The 17,418-nt window shown below is 42.1% G+C and overlaps 1 protein-coding gene across 3 annotated transcripts in view; it reads right to left on the reverse strand.

The window, feature by feature from the left end:
* CDH13 (cadherin 13) overlaps nucleotides 1–17,418 on the reverse strand; it is a 1,184,027-nt gene that overhangs the window by 664,497 nt on the left and 502,112 nt on the right. For all 3 annotated transcript variants that reach the window (XM_032156331.2, XM_032156329.2, XM_032156330.2), the window contains one exon: nucleotides 8,751–8,867. In XM_032156331.2, the coding sequence (XP_032012222.1) occupies nucleotides 8,751–8,867 (117 nt within the window). The remainder of the gene's footprint in view (nucleotides 1–8,750; nucleotides 8,868–17,418) is intronic.

Consider the following 17,418-nt stretch of genomic DNA (forward strand, 5'->3'; position numbering starts at 1 on the left):
CAGAGGTTGCAGTGAGCCAAGATTGTGCCACTGCACTCTAGCCTGGGAAACGAGTAAAACTCCGTTTCAAAAAAAAAAATCTACTAAGAATGCTTATATGACCTGACATAATAGTTGACTGCCAAGCAATTTATCTGGTGGCCTCATTCCCATTTTAGAAAATTAAAATTTGCTGGAAATATCCAGACTGATCATATAATGGTCTATTAATTCCATTCTAACAACAAACCAGGCTATGATCACTTTAATTAATCAGTAAGCAGTGAATGTCTATGTAATCAGCCATATATATGGCTAGAATTCAATTCAAAGAATATTTGAATCGCTACTGTGTGTTAGGCCCTGTCCTGGGCCACCGCATCTGATGAATTACAGTTACTGGGAAGGTAGGGAATGACATTGTTTCTCAAAATGTGTTAAGTGCTATCAAACTTGTATAAACAATGTATAAAAGAGATCAAGTAAAATTCCATGGGCTGGGCTCAGTGAGTCACACCTGTAATCCCAACACTTTGGGAAACTGAGGCAGGTGGATCACTTGAGGCCAGGAGTCTGAGACCAGCTTGACAATATGGTGAACCCCCATCTCTACCAAAAATACAAAAGTTAGCCAGACATGGTGGTGCACCATACCTGTAATCTCAGCTATTAGGGAGGCTGAAGCATGAGAATCTCTTGAACCCAGGAGGCAGAGGTTGCAGTGAGCAGAGATCACGCCACTGCATTCCAGGGTGGGTGACAGAGTGAGACTCTGTCTCAAAAACATAATTCCACAGAGGAGAGATTATATCAAAAATAGGCCTTATTTAGATTAGCACCATCTGATAAAAATACAATGTGAGCCATATTAATAATTTAATAATTTTCTGGCAGCCACGTTAAAAAAAAGTGAAAAGAAATACAAGGGATTTGTTTCTAAATGAAATCAATACAAAGATTATTAAGCAGACATTTTCCATTCTTTTTGTGTTAGCGTGATAAGTTTTTGAAATCCTATGTGTATTTTACACTTACAAAACATTTCAGTGTGGACACTGCCTTTTCAGTAAAAAATATTTTATCTGTAATTGGATTAAAATGTATCATGAAAAACGTAGATTCACCTGCCAAGTCGTCCCAATAATGGAATGAAGTGTTAGTTTTTAAGCTTAAATTAAAATTAGTAAAAATTTTATAACTGCATTGACCACATGTGGTTAGTAGGTACCATACTGGGCTTTGTAGAGGCAGAACTTCCTGCAGTAATGTCAATGTTCCATTGGACAGTACAGCCTTAGAGTGTGAATGTGGGCTGCTCCTAAGGAATAAAGATAAAGAGGGTGTATCCCAGGAAGAAGTCACAGTTCAAAGACTTGGAAATAGGAAAAGCTTACATGTAGCTATGGCTGCTGAATGTAGAAATAAACTGTGATGCTCATCTCAAGAAGAATTTTTGAGCACTGAGCCTTTGGGCATCTTAAATACTCTGTATTCCAATTTTTCTCCTATACTCTAGCCTATGGTAAGTTTTAGTTATTGAATAAAACTGCTAGTTGCCTTAAAAGGGGGAAATTAAGGCCAGGTGCAGTGGCTTATGCCTGTAATCCCGGCACTTTGGGAGGCCGAGGCAGATGGATCACAAGGTCAAGAGACGGAGACGAACCTGGCCAACATGGTGAAACCCCATCTCTACTAAAAAAATACAAAAATTAGCTGGGCATGGTGGCACGTGCCTGTAGTCCCAGCTAGGGAGGCTGAGGCAGGAGAATTGCTTGAAACTGGGAGGCGGAGTTTGCAGTGAGCAGAGACCGCACCAATGCACTCCAGCCTGGTGACAGAGAAAGACTCTGTCTCAAAAAAAAAAAAATGCGGGGGGTGGGGGTGGAAATTAAGCAGATGTAAATTTCTGAGAAGAGTGTATATAATTAGATGTGGATAAACGGTACAAAGCAATAGATTTTAAAAGAGATAGAGGGCTGATGGCAATTACTGGGTTACCCTAGTGCCTGATCATAAATTACTGGGTTACCTAAGTGCCTGATCATAAAATCAATCAGGCAACAGCAAGTAACCCTGAGTCTGCATTTCAGGAGCGTGGTGATGGAGAGGTGCTGTGGCTTCAGTACCAGCTTTCTGGTCCAGCCTCTAAGGATAGAGGTTGGCCTTCGTGGGTCTTCAAAGTGAGGCAAATGACTATTAAATAGAATAAAACAAATTAAATTCCAAGACTATCAGACTCCTTGGCACCTATTTGCATGGGTGGGCATAAATCTCAGGTACAGAGTATCTGGATGCAGCGAGACCTGTAAGAATCAGATGCCCAGAACACTGAGGAACCTGGCAGAGCTGATGTAAATTACCCTCATGTCTGACTTACATTCATGACACAATCAAAGTGGAGTCCTGGTTGAGTGGTTTTCATGATTTAGTCTAATGATCAATGTCGATTCCCTTTACGAAAAGCACTTGGTCCAGTTACATATTTCTTCTATCCTGGGTTAAAGATGGCCTTCTAAATGCCCATTCTACCAATTTATAGGGTCTTTAAAACAGGATTTTCTGTAAAAAAAAAGTACTTTCATTGGTTTTGATGAAAAGGGTTTGTGATGAAAGCAGAATCTCTAATAAGCATTTCATAAATGACACTTCTCTTTCAAACTTAATATAAAACAGAATAAAATACATCTCCCAAAGACCTCCTTGCTGGCTTACAGATTTAAAGTCCCCTGCTCTCAATCAATCGGGGCCAAGAACTCAAAAATCTTTAAAGATGCAATCAATTATTTATCAGTGAAAGTTGGTAAAACTGAGAAATTATTTATGGCCCAAATTTTGAAATAGTCATACTTTGAAGAGGGAGGGGGAAAAAGCCACTTTGGGATCTGCATGTTCCTCTCCAGAGCACTCACTCTCATCTCCTCCCTGCTGTCTAGAGTTCAAAAATGGAAAGAAAATCACAGGTATGAGGAAGTATGTTCATGACTGGGTGTTTTACCTTGTCTTCCAAAATCACGACAGATAGTCTAGGGCAGAATGTACCATGGAAAAGATCCACAAATTAGGAGGCAAACTCACTTTCCCAGGGCTCGCAGTGATCTATCTGGTTGTCTCCTGTGTGTGTGTGGGGGGGTCATACAACCCCTTATACTCCCCACCTGCTATCTAAGTGAGTAGCAGTGATTTGGAATCTCAGGGTTGTAATATGATTCCCTCGTATTATGGAAAAGCAGCTCCCAAATTCTAGTAGTTTAGCTACTTACCAACTAATTAAGTACTTGGCAGATAGATAAATTATGTATCAGTCAAGACTTTTTCTCATCCCTGGAGCTGCCTGCATAACCCTGCTGTGGGTTTTCAGTTCTATACAGCAGGATATCCAATTGTGAAAAACCCTCCACCAAGGGCTAACTTGCGACAGCACCTTGCTTTTGATGTCTTCATTCCTCAGGATATGAGTCTCTTTCTTTAAAGGAATTCACGTTGTAATAAAATATTACAAAGCAAATCAAGAACCAGTTACTTACTTTGTCTCCATTCACCCTCTTGAAATGCAAGACAAATGATTTAAAAAGTGTCTTTTATGATAATTTTATATTTAGTTAAACTTAATTTTTCGCAACATTTTATTACAAAATTTCCAAATGCAGAGAAAACTTGAAAGAATTGTACAGCAAGTACCCATATGTTCACCAACTTATATTCTACCACTAACATTTTAATATATACCCTTTATCACATATCAGATATCGATCTATTGATCCAACCCTCTGTCCATCTTATTTCTGAGTGCATTTCCAAGGATTGCACTTAATTTTAATGCTGTTTTAAAAAGAGAAATTGTCAGTGAAGATATTTCATTCCACGGAAGAGCATTCTCAGATTGGGCTTAGTATTTCCTGAGGATACTGGTTAAGAGCACAGACTTTGAAATCTCAAAAAGCAGAAACAAAGCTTTGCTCTGTTATGAATTAACTGTGTGGCTCTGGACAGGTTACGTCACCCCTCAGTCTCATTACCTTCACTGGCATGCTGGAAAATGATCCTCATGTGGTTGTTACCATAAGAATTCAACATAAAAGATGAAAAGCGCTTAGCACAGTGCTGGACAAATAAGGACTATGTGCTGATATTGTCGCCTCTTTTGTAATCCCCCGAGATCAATGATTCTGTCTGTTTTCTCCTCCATTAAATTCCCAGCCCCTAACACAGCTCCTTATCAATAACAGATGCTGAATATATGCTTGTTGATATGAATTAGGTTGAATTTCAGAGGTTTTCCCTCCTGGGATGCAGGAACTACTTATTAATGGAGAGAGAGAGGCAAGTACAGGGGGTTTCAAAAGCCCAGGACATGAGAAAGCTGGTTCAGGAAATGAGGTAAAAGCAGAAGAGGAAACGTAGTATGCAAAGAAAAAAAAAAGATATATTAGTTTTTGTGATGAAGCAGAAGCGATCAGTGCCCTGTCCACAGCCCCTATGTGTCAGCTTTTCAGTGCAGACCAGCAGACTGGTGGCTGCTGTACAGCATCCTTTTTGTCGAAGGTTCTCCTCCAAACCTCAGCAGGCTGTCGAATCAGTGCACAGAGTGCAGGGCAGACCTGATATGCCAGAGAATTTACACCTCTGGAAGCAGTCCTCAGCCCATGACTGCTGGGAGTGGAAATACCCCAGCTGGTGTCAAAGTATCCCAGGGCCATCCCCTGGGGATAGTATAACGCTGACAGTGTGTTCCACACATGTTAAAGTTAGCCCATGAGATTCCAATCCAGTCACCCACAGGGGTAGCTGGCTTCATAAACAAGCTTCTCTCCTAGCTGCCTTCCCTTCTCTGTGTCTCTCCCTTACTTTATTACTAAATATTTCCTCCACCTCTCAAATGAACTGCCTTCATCTGAATTCTTGTCTTGGTGTTCCCTTCTAGGGGAAGCCAAAGACAAACGTCTTTATACGTTTAGAGCTTCAGAATCTCTTCTTCAAATGGCATTCTATATTGAAGTCTAATATGTAATATTTATAAACTTAGAGGTGTCCTGACTTAGAGATTTTTTTTGGGAGCGTGGTGGTGTTTGGAGGCCAGAGCTCTGCCTCTGTGGTCTTCTGTCCCTTCTCCTCGCCTCCCCAGCCCTCACTGAAGACATCTACAATCTCTTCCAGAGCACGGCTTGTCAGCTGTGGTGGAGTTGATGAGGATAAGGCAGGAGATATAAAGAGTAACATAAATAAATAGAAACAAGCAGGAACAAAAAGGAAAATATGTACCTTCAAAGGCATAAAAAGCATGGACAAATAAACAGTTTTTGCAAAGCAGTGCGGTAATTCTACAAAAAACATCTAGAGGTTTTGAAGGCTCTTGCACATTGTCTAGTTAGTAGCCTACCATGCTTAGAAAAGCAGTTGCTTTGTAGAGAATCTAAGTTGAGAACAAGTATGGGCAACACAGAACGGGCTAAGAAGAGGCGAGTCCTCAGCGTGGAAACCAAATTGCCTTTTGAAGCTGTAATAAGTAAAAAAAAACAATGCAGAAGGATGTTCCCAACTAGCTGCATGCTTACGGACCCATTGAATAGCTCAAGAAAAGAGGCTTGTGAGAAAACTCACCCAAATATACCCAGGAGGAAGTTGCGTGTAATTGAAGAAAACTATAGGATGGCTACATAATTTATTGTCTAAATCTGGACTTGACAGATTTGGACAACAGGTGTAAACTGGGATTTTCCAGGCAACTGTAATGTGATTGTCCTTATCATAACCTAATTAATGGAATTGCAACTGAAAGTGATGTGTACTAGTGGTGGACAGGGGAAGAAAATACATTTCAGGTCAGCCCTCTGTAAACGTGAGTGTGCATCAGAATCACCTAGAAGCTGCGTAAAAACGCAGATTCCTGGCTTTAACCCCAGAGTTTTTGGCTCAGTGGTTTTGGGGTGGGACATGAAAATATGCATTTCTAGCAAGCTCCCAGGGGATGCTAACGTAGCTGGTCCCCAACCACTCTTGGAGGATTGCTTAAGACCAGCAGTCCTCCATCTTGGCTGCATATCTGAATCACCTCGGATATTTTAACATATACTGATGCATGGTCCTCACCCCCACCCCAGTGGAATCAATCTCTGAGGGTGGAGCCCTGATATCTGCTTTTGAAGTGTCTCTGCTGATTCTGATGCATGTTGAGAGTTGAGAAGCCCAGGATTACCTAAAAGAAAACTGAAAACAAGAATACATCTTGGGTCTTAGAAACTGCTTGGGCAGAGCTTTGAAGAAGTGGGGACTCAAGTCCCTTGGCACCTGGCATCTTGGGCTCCCAGGAAACTTGTCTAGAAAAGGATCATCACAGTGGCTAGGGCTGCCCAAGGGGACAGGGCTATCCCTTTAGAGCAGCTCTGCTTCCCCTTGTATCATATCCCAGACTTTTGAAAAGATTTTTGCTTAGAGAAAGGTATCTTTGGCACAATGGGAGTTTAAAATGATAAATATAGCGATTACCAGGATATTGGATTACCACTTCTTTCAATTTGCAATAAAGATCGATTTTTTTGTTTGTTTGACACAGAGTTGCACTCTGTCGCCCATGCTGGAGTACAGTGGCAGGATCCTGGCTCACTGCAACCTCCACCTCCTGGGTTCAAGTGGTTCTCTTGCCTCAGCTTCCCAAGTAGCTGGGATTACAGGCATGCCACCACACTGGCTAATTTTTTGTATTTTTAGTTGAGACGGGGTTTCAACATGTTGGCCAGAATGGTCTTGAACTCCTGACCTCTGGTGATCCTCCCGTCTCAGCCTCCCAAAGTGCTGGGATTACAGGCGTGAACCACTGTGCCCGTCTAGGATCAATTTTTAATAGTCCAAGTCACCTTTGCTCAGATCACCACCAAACTCCCCTCTTAGTGGGTCTCTTTGCTTCTTCTCCTCTCTACTACTCTGCTACCACTAATCATTATCTACAAGGCAGCCAGGAGGATCTTTCGAAACATGCATTCTCCTGGGGTAATCTTCCAGTGGTCCCCAGCTGCATGCATGATGAAACCCCAACTCCTCATCCAAGGACAAGTTGGCCTCTTTAACTTCACTTTTACCAGTGCCATTCTTGCTCACTCTCATGCAACCCAGGCACGTTGTGACTCTACTACACACTATTCTTTCCCATCTTCAGGCCTTTGCACGTAGACTCACCTCTGCCAAAGATGCTGTTCAACCAGATAGTCCTATAACTGTTCCTTTCTCATCCTTCCAGTCTCCCCTCAAACATCAGTACCTCCGACCAGCCATGACAGCCATCTGTGTAAAGATTCCCTCCTCCCTCTACTCCTTCATCCTGCCATTTGCTCTTTTTTCACATCATCCCACTTCTGATATTCACAGCATTTTTCATACTCTGCAATGTTCTTGTTTCTGTCTTCCCACTAGCATGTTAGCTTTATTATCTGCTTCTTCACACCCAGTCCCAAGCTTGGAGTCCAGCATATAACATGTACTGTGTATTTAATGAATTAGTAGTTCAATAGCAACTGCCATTACCATCATTCATTTAACTAACCACCATTTTTCAAGTTCCAGGCTCACCAATGTCTGATACAGTAAGTTCCTCTGCAAACGTTTAATTTCTGACTCCCTTGTTCTTTGTTCTCGAGATCAACTTCCTTGTCTCTTCTCCTAAGCTACCTGCTCCATAAACAACTTCTCCCATTAGTCCCAATCTGTAACTCACATCTCTTCATTGTTTGGAAAGAGTCCTCTTTACTCCTGGATACCCATTTGGTAAACTGCCCCTCCTGCTGAAACAGCTCTTCCCACTGAAACTGCCCTTCCTCTACCTTTGCTGTGCCCTGACATGCCCAAACATGCCTTGTACCATAATGGATAGCCTCTCCCTGCCTGCCTAATTAGCCAAATTCAATTTTAAACAGTAGCCAATCACGTCAGTTTAGATTGTGCGGTCCAACTCCAGCCAATGGGGACAGGACACAGAAGTAGGGACTAACCGCGTTAGGGATAAAAACCCCTTCCATCTTTTGTTCGGCACACTCTCGCAGCGGCCAGAAGTGGAAGCAGCACCCTTCTGTAGAAGTAAATTGCCTTGCTGAGAAAACTCTTTGCCTGACTGCTGGTTCTTCTTTGCAGCACCGAGCACTTGTTTCTAGCAACCAAAAAGTACAAACTGCTCAAAATTTGATTCTCCATGTCGACTCTCTTAAAGTGGGGAGAACGTACTGATGAGGCAGTATCAGTATTTTGGCACATTTAACAGTGACTATTTCTTCCTGGAAAAGCTATTGTTCTGATTCATGGGACAGTGTTTTCCGTGTCTGGTTCTGGATCTGGTTAGTATGATTTTATTCCCTTGATCTGGTTTAGTTTTTGGAAAACTGACCCAGTGGTATGCTTAGAATATTTTGAAAAACAGGATCTCGATGAAGGCCACATATCAACATACTACCATCCTAGGGGCCCTATCTGGTGATCACCTGAATATAATCTATAAAAGCAATGAGCCTTATTTCCTAACCAATGACATCTTCCTGCATAATTTCAACATCGTCTACTATGTTGATCTCCATAATATTCAAAGCTGTTATTGGTTTTTTCCAATTTCCTCTTTTGCGTATGAATGATCTTCCAACATTCTTTTCATGTCAAAACCATTTGGTCTCTTATCATAGAGGAATGAAGATGAATTCCAGCTGGTCACCAAGACAGTCATACTCAGTCTGCTTCCTGTGTGCTCATCTTTTCATAAAAACAAGTTTTTGTCATTTGTTGTTTGTCTGACTTACCTTGCCAACATCTCTTGGGAAAGGCTGTCTCTGATTCTCTGGAATTAAAATGGGAGATACCACAATGGACCTCTTTTGTCTTGGGACAGGAGAAGTTCTTGCAAACTTAAATATATCCTAAAAGGGAAAACAAAAGGATTGATTAAAATCTCCCATTGAAATGATATATCAATCTGCTCTGAGATAGAGTTCCTTTGTTGGGAAAGCATACAGCTGTTTGGAAAGTGTTCGTTGTATTCCATCAAACCCTATTAACATTACCAAGTACATTATTAGAATAATACTGAAGCTGACATTGTTATTCACTATAACTATCATTAAGCTATTTGAACACTCAACTTCCAAATCATTCTATTCACAATGACCGTCTTGATTTATGCATCCCTCATTGCTTGCATATTGCTGTTCTTAATTTGCCAAGCTAGTGGATTACTCACCTGGTCAGGAATCTGGAGGACTTGCTTAGATACAAAATTTTATTTGATTTATAGCCAATAAAGAATTGGTTTTATAACAAATCCTAAGCGAAAAGAACAAAGTTAGATGCATCATATTGCCTGACTTCAAATTATACTACAAGGCTATAGTAACCAAAACAGGATGGTACCAGTATAAATCTAGATTAATGGAACAGAACAGAGAATCCGGAAATAAAGCCACATAACTACAACCAACTGATCTTCAACAAAGTTGGCAAAAATATATGATAGGGAAATGATACTCTATTCAATAAATGATGTTGGGCTAACCACCCATATGGAAAATTGGATAATCATATACCTAAGAGTAAAATTGGACCCATAGCTTTCACCATATATAAAAATTAACTCAAGATGGATTAAAGACCTAAACATAAGACCTGAAACTATAAAAATTCTAGAAGAAACCCTAGGAAAAACTATTCTAGATGTCGGCCTTGGCAAAGAATTTATGGCCCAGTCCTCAAAAGCAAACATGACCAAAAAAAAAAAAAATGGACACTTCAAACTTAATTAAACTAAAAAGCTTCTGCACAGCAAAATAAGCAATCAACAGAGTAAGCAGATAACCCAGAGAATGGGAAAAATATTTGTAAAATATGCACCCAACAAAGGACTATTATTCAGAATTTATAAAGAAATCAAACAACAAAAATGACCCCATTTAAAAGTGAGCAGGCTGGATGTGGTGGCTCACACCTGTAATCCCAGCCCTTTGGGAGGCCAGGGCAGGCCGATCTCTTGAGGTCAGGAGTTCAAGACCAGCCTGGCCAACATGGTGAAACCCGGTCTCAACTAAAAATACAAAAATTAGCCGGGCATTCTGGCAGGCACCTGTAATCCCAGCTACTAGGGAGGCTAAGGCAGGAGAATTGCTTGAACCCAGGAGGCGGACATTGCAGTGAGCCAAGATTACACCACTGCACTCCATCCTGGGTGACAGAACGAGATTCCAGCTCAAAAGAAACAAACAAAAAAACAAACAAAAAGTGGGGCAAACAACATGAACAGACATTCTTCAAAAGGACATGTACAAGGGGCCAACAGACGTGAAAAATGCTCAATATCACTAATCATCAGAGAAATGCAAATTAAAACCACAACGAGATATCATCTTATACCAGTCAGAATAGAATGGCTATGATTAAAAAGTCTTAAACAACAAATATTGGTGAGGCTGCAGAGAAAATAGAATGCTTATATACTGTTGGTGGGAGGGTAAATTAGTACAAACTCTATGAAAAATAGTATGATGATTTCTCAAAGAACTGAAAACAGAACTACCATTCAACCCAGCAATCCCACTACTGGGTATATATGCAAAGGAAAAGGAATCATTATATCAAAACAATACCTGCACTTGTGTGTTTATCATAGCACTATTCACAATAGCAAAGACATGGAATGAACCTAAATGTCTATCAACAGAAGACTGGATAAAAAAAAATGTGGGTCTGGATGTGATGGCTCATGCCTGTAATCCCAGCACTTTAGGAGGCCAAGGTGGGCAGATAACCTGAGGTTGGGAGTTTGACACCAGCCGGACCAACATAGAGAAACCCCATCTCTACTAAAAATACGAAATTAGCCAGGTGTGGTGGCGCATGCCTGTAATCCCAGCTACTCAGGAGGCTGAGGCAGGAGAATTGCTTGAACCCAGGAGTCAGAAGTTGCAGTGAGCCGAGATCGCGCCATTGCACTCCAGCCTGGGCAATAAGAGTGAAACTCAGTCTCAAAAAAAAAAAAAAAGAAAGAAAAAAAAAAAAGAAAATGTGGGCTATATATATATATATATATATAAATGTATATATAAGGATACACACACACACACACACATACACACACACACACACACGCATGCCATAGAATACTACACAAACCTAAAAAAAGAATAAAATCATGCCTTTTGCAACAACATGGACGAAGCCGGAAGACATTATCCAAAGTGAAATAACTCAAACAGAAAAATGACGCATATTTTCACTTTTTAGTGGGAGCTCAACAGTGGGTACTTGTGAACATACAGAGTGGAATAACAGACACTGGGGACTTCAGAAGGTGAGAGAGTGGGAGGAGGGTGAGAGCTGAAAAATTACCTGTTGAGTACAACGTTCACTCTTTGGGTGAACTAAAAGGCCACACTTCCCGCTACACAATGTGTACATGTAAGAAGCCTGCACTTGTACCCTTTGAATATTTTTTTAGATACTCTTCCGATAATAGGTAATTTTTCTCTAGGGTAATGGATAGGCATTTTCAAAATGGTTATACTTTGTAAGAGTCTTCAAAAAATTTAAAATATGAAAAATAAAAAGCAACTCTCTTCATGAGCCACTGCAAGGTCCTTACATTCACAAAGGAATAGGGAAAAAGGGACAATCACAAAGTCCCAAACTATGTCAGGCATGATGGAGACTGGTATTCAGTGTATTGTCAAGGGACACGTGTTATTATTATATGATTAGTTGGGCAACTGTTGGAATGCACTCTCCAAGTAGCATGTCCCAAGTTCAATGATTGGAGTGACACTGTCAGGGTGTTTGCTCTATATGTAACTCATATTTTTAATTAAATGTGTTCAAAATGAAAACTTTGTATCATTTTAAATAAAACGTTAGTATCACTTTACATAAAAAGAAGGAAAACACAAAAATAAACATGCTGGAGACCTAATGACACTATGAAATTTGAGCTAGAAACTGTTGCCTATGGAAAGCTCTTCATTTTACAGGTAAAAAGGGGCCAGAGCGGTGTTAAAGACGTGTTAGCACCAAGCTGAGACTTCCTCCTCGATCTGATCAGAGGATTGAAAGACAACTGAAAAAGAATATCATTTCCAATATGCAAACTGATCTTATTTAATGCCACATACTAATTAAAATTGTCTTCTGCATCATCAGAAGCATCTCAAAATTAACAATAGGTTCCTATCAAAATCATGTGATAATGATAGTTTCATTCCATCTTTGGCCCCAAGGCCCCATAAAAGTGTGTCTGTGATAGTTTTAAAGGAAAATGTATGTAATAAAATTCAAACAGGAAACAAGATAAGCTAAGGCTCTGAAAGCATCTATAAATAGCCGTTCTCTTGATTTGGGTGGGAGTATCAACTCATAGCACCCTTGTGAAAAGCAATCAGGCAATATTTCTTTATTGAGAGCTTTATGAATGTACATATCCCTTCTGTCTGTAATTTTACTCCTAGGAACGCATCCAAATGCTACATTCAAAAGAAGAATAAAACTGTATGAAGGAAGACGTTTAGTGAGACATGATTTATAAGGGGCAAGAATGAAAAACATCCTAAATATTCCAGAGCAGGGACAAAGTTACATTTGGGTTTGTTAGTAGGAGATACTCCTAGGCCATGACCAAAAAGGCATTAGTGAAGACCATGTTCCAACCACTATCATCATCACTCCACTGCCCTCACCATCACTACCCTAAACTACTATAATAATGATATAGCAAGCATATGCTGGCCAATGTGCTGGGCACTTGGCATGAGTCCCCTCTAATATTTCCAACAGACCTCCCAAGTAAATCTTATCCCTCCTTAATCAATGAAGAAAGTTCAGAGAGGTTGTGTGCAAACTGCTCCAATTTACCTAGCTAGCAGAGAGAATATTTAAGACAAGCTATGTAGGAAAATACAGAATATCATATTCAATGCACTCTATTTTGTATACACTACACTGATCACAGAAGAATATTAAAATCTCAATGAAAGAGACTAAGTAAGAGACACTTTAGTCTCTAGGAAGTGAAAAGGACTCTATATACAGGCAAAGAAAACTAGATTCTGTATAAAACAGAAGAAAAAGCAAGAATAATATAACAAACAAACAAAAAAGCCAACCACCCAAAACGAATCCAACCCTAAACAAAGAAACAGCATTGGCCGGGTGCAGTGGCTCACACCTGTAATCCCAGCACTTTGGGAGGCCGAGGTGGGAGGACCACGACGAGGTCAGGGGTTTGAGACCAGCCTGACCAACAAGGTGAAACCCTGTCTCTACTAAAAATACAAAAATTAGCCAGGTGTGGTGGCACGCGCCTGTAATCCCAGCTACTTGGGAGGCTGAGGCGGGAGAATCACTCGAACCTGGGAGATGGAAGTTGCAGTGAGCTGAGATCGCACCACTGTACTCCAGCCAGGACGACAGAGTGAGACTCCATCTCAAAAAAAAAAAAAAAAAAGAGAAAAAGAAAATTCGAGTGCGTTGTATTTACACAAAACTGATATTTAACATCTATGAAGATTCTGCTGGCTTATTAAGGGTGGCAAATATAGGAAATATGTAAAATATATGTAATATCTGAATGTCATTCATGATAAAAAATACCTTGGGCCTCAGATGAGAGCACGGTCTAGGGAAACACTTTAAAAAGACGTGAAGTTTGTGCAGATGTAAAGGATTGGTGAATGGGCTTCATCCTAGAGCAAACATAGGTCTCAGTTCATGATGACAATATATGTCTAAATGTGTCTGAAGTAATGACAAAGCATACTGTGTCATCAATAATGAACTTTGCATAGCGTGTCATGAAGTGCTTGCTTGTGTTTTCATACCCACAAATGAGTGATATTTCTGTCCTCACGGGTGTCCAGAGTGGTCAGGTCCCTGAGTCCCATCCCCATCCTACCTCTGGTGTCCTCCCAGGTCACCAGCTAATCAACTCCACAGCTGCCCGTCCATTTCCTTGATTATTACAGCACGTCCCAGAAGTATGGCAATTGGCACAATTGTGTTAATCCCTGGATCTAAAGTGCCCAAGAAAAGAAGCAGGAGGCTCCGATTCTGGAAAAACAGTACCTGGAAGGGACAGGGTGGGGTGCTGCTGGAGGTACTGATTGTAGAGAAGCCACCATGTGCACGTCGACTCTCTAGGCCCGCCACGGTGGGCATCTTAAAGGAATGACTGAAGTCAGGACATCCTACTTCTTCTGATGCTTCACTTTTTGTCTTACATTAGGAGAAACTTCAGTGAATATTTATCCATGGCTCTGTGTTTCTGGGTCTGTGGCTCTGCTTCTATCTTTGTCTGTGATTTGTGTGTATATCTATAACTATGTGTTTGTGGCCAAGCGTCTACTTCTATATTTGTGGCTGTACCCACCTTTGATTGAGTCTGTGATAATGAGTTTGTGTGTTCTGCCATATGTTTCTGTATGACTGGGATCGTGTAGGAACCATCATACCTGATTTGACTGACATCCATATAGCCTGGTTCGGGACAACTCTCTGTGTGTCTGTGTGTGTGTGTGTGTGTGTGTGTGTGTGTATTTGCATCTGTCATTTCAAGCATGAAGCCTGTGAGGGTGCCAATCTGTGGCCAGAAACTCAGAGAAGGACAACACAAAAACAGTGGTGAGAAAAATAATGTAATCAATTCAAGACATGGTTATAAAAGGCAGAAGAGCACTGTATGGGAAAGAACTGAAGATCAGGGTAAAGGAGGGGTGTATTAAGATCTCTTGACTTCTGGTGTTGCCAATACCAAGTGGGCAAAGATTTTTAAAAAAGCATTTTGGGGTACAAGTGCTAGAGTAGACCTGTTGACATTGAGGAGCCTGTTGGACGTGAAGCAGAGATTTCTAGGGGACATGAGGAATTGCATTCAGGAGGGAGACAAATGTCACAATCACTCATATACAATCACTGCAAGAGATGGAGACGATGGCACAACCCAGATTATGGGAAGAGGGAAAAGGGAGGAAGGTAACCATTTGATGAGTTTCTAAAACGTCAGCGAAGGCCACAGAAAGTTTAGTCGGCAAAAGAAGAAAAACCAGAAGGACAGAGAGGAGAATTCCAAAAAGGAACAGCGCACAGCCACATCACACAATGCAGAGGTCTCCTCCAACATCACGGAGGCTGCCAGGAGGCTGCTGGGCGTGACCATGAACAGATGACGGCTGAATTTAGAAAGAGCAGCTTCTGGTGTGCGCTAGGCGATTACATGAACAGTGAGGACTTTGGCATAGAAGGAAAGGAGAGCTACGGAAAGAAGTTCATCAGCTAAATGGGAGACAAGGAACGGGGCTGACCTTGAGGAAGAAGGGGTCAGAGGAAAGAAAACACAGTGGTGAATGAATGAAGATGCAAGAGAGCAGAGGAGATGCCCACAGGAGGTGTGAGAGGAGAGAATCAGCGGCTACGTCAGCCTCAGAGAGGAGGCCCAACACTGCTCCCCTCGTGGCAAGGCACAGAGGGGTTGAAGGAAATTTTCTCATCTATAAAGGAGGATAATGTGCCTGTCCTCTAGGTTATCAGAAGGAAATGAGAAACTGCATGTGAAAGTGGTCTGCACTCTCTAAAGAACTGCAGAACAGCGAAGGATGAGTCTTATTAACACCAGGACAGAGGAAGTGACAAAATGAGGGGGAGCCACTCAGTCCCTATCAGGAGTGAGTAATTTGGCTGTGGGTGGCCTAAGGCCAGATCTGAAGCACAGACACATGTAGACACGCAGCCCCTTCCAGCTTTCCAGATTCACTAGACGGGTGCAGATGTCAAATGTTGTCTGTGACATCAAATGCACACTCTTATGCACATGTGGGTTTACACACACACCAGAATCCATTTGATAGACACACATACACACGCAATCATGAACAGGTGCGCATGCAACAGACATGCATCAGCTGCCTAGACCCACGGACATATGCCACACATCCTCTCACTTCCAATGTGCTGAACACAATCCCCTCAGTCACAGGAACAGACATAGGCACGCAGAGGTGTGCAGAGGAGACTGAGGTTCTGGGGCCGCCACCAACACCAGACCGTGTGTGTCTTGTGGGATTCCCCCGCACAGCAGTCTCTGGACAGTAATCCACAGCATCGTTAGCCTGGGTCATCCGAGGCCTGCTGCAGCCTCATCCAGACTTGCTTCCGTCACAGGGGCAGTGTTGTGTCTTCAGGGAGCCTCATGCATGCTGGATTCTATTAGAGGAGGATTGTCATCCCTACACAAAGATCTCTGGTTTCACGCAGCTAAGCAAGGTCTTCATCTTCCTGTCTTAGGGCATTCGAGGTTAAAATCTCATTTGCTTTCCTCCCTGTTTCCCAACCTCAGGGGAAATTGAAAGTGCATTAAAAGCAAGTATCATGCTATCTGGAAGCACCACATCACTCAGGCCCAAAGAACATATATCAGAACTAAAGGGGAGAACCCTGAAACAGTGACGGGCAGGGGAGGGAGGGTGGGAAGGGAGGGTGGAGGCCAAGGGAAGCAGGAAGGCAGAAAGAAAAAAAGAACGTGAGAAGGAGCGAGAGAGTAGATTCATATTAACTAAATCATTCATTCATTCTTTCATTCATTTCTTCAAAACATATCACTCAAGCCCTTTCTCTCTCCCAGGTATAATTCTGGGCATCTGGGATGCTGCAGTGCCTAAAAGAAGCAAGTGCCCTCATGAAGCTTCTATTCTACAGAGAGGGGGCAAACCACAGAAGGAGAAAGAGAAGAACACATATGGCTCAAGAGAAAAAAAGATCAGCAGGGAGGAGGGCTGGAAGTGCTCAGGGGGAGGGGGTGCTGATGTTGTAGACAGGGAGGCAAGAAGGGGTCCACCGAGGAGATGGCAGTGGAAGATGGAGGAAGAATGGGCCAAGTGGGCAGGAGGAGGAGGCACGGCCAGCGGCAGGAGCCTACGGGGCATGGCGGAGCTTCAGCACCACGGCAGCTGCTGGCCTGGGCAAGGTGAGCGCCGTGAGGGGAAGGAGACAGTCAGGGCCTGGTGAAAGGGAAGTCAGACCCTGGAGAGGCACATAAGCCATGGAGAGGGCCCTGGCTTTTACTCCGCATGAGGACTGAGCCCTGGAAAGGTTTTGAGCTGAGGAGTGTAGTTGCAATAAAAAGGATCATAGCTGCTTTGTGGACAGTAGACTTAAAGCGATGAAAGTAAATAAATTAGTCGGATTTCCTCCTTCTCCCAGGTCTGTCGTAAGATAACAAGCTACATTCATTGTAGCTCGGTGCTCATTGTCCTACAATGATGTGCCTGTCCTCTAGGTTATCAGAATGAAATGAGAAGCTGCATGTGAAAGCGGTCTGCGCTCTCTAAAGAACCTGCATCATCCTGCAATGAACACTCAGGCTCCTCCCACAATGCAAATCTGAGCATTTGATTTATGGAAAGGGAGAGTTGGGTCAATTTCTCTGGCTGGAGCCCTTCTCCC

Source organism: Hylobates moloch, unplaced genomic scaffold (assembly GCF_009828535.3).
Source record: "Hylobates moloch isolate HMO894 unplaced genomic scaffold, HMol_V3 SCAFFOLD_6, whole genome shotgun sequence".
In the NCBI taxonomy this organism is placed as follows: Eukaryota; Metazoa; Chordata; class Mammalia; order Primates; family Hylobatidae; genus Hylobates; species Hylobates moloch.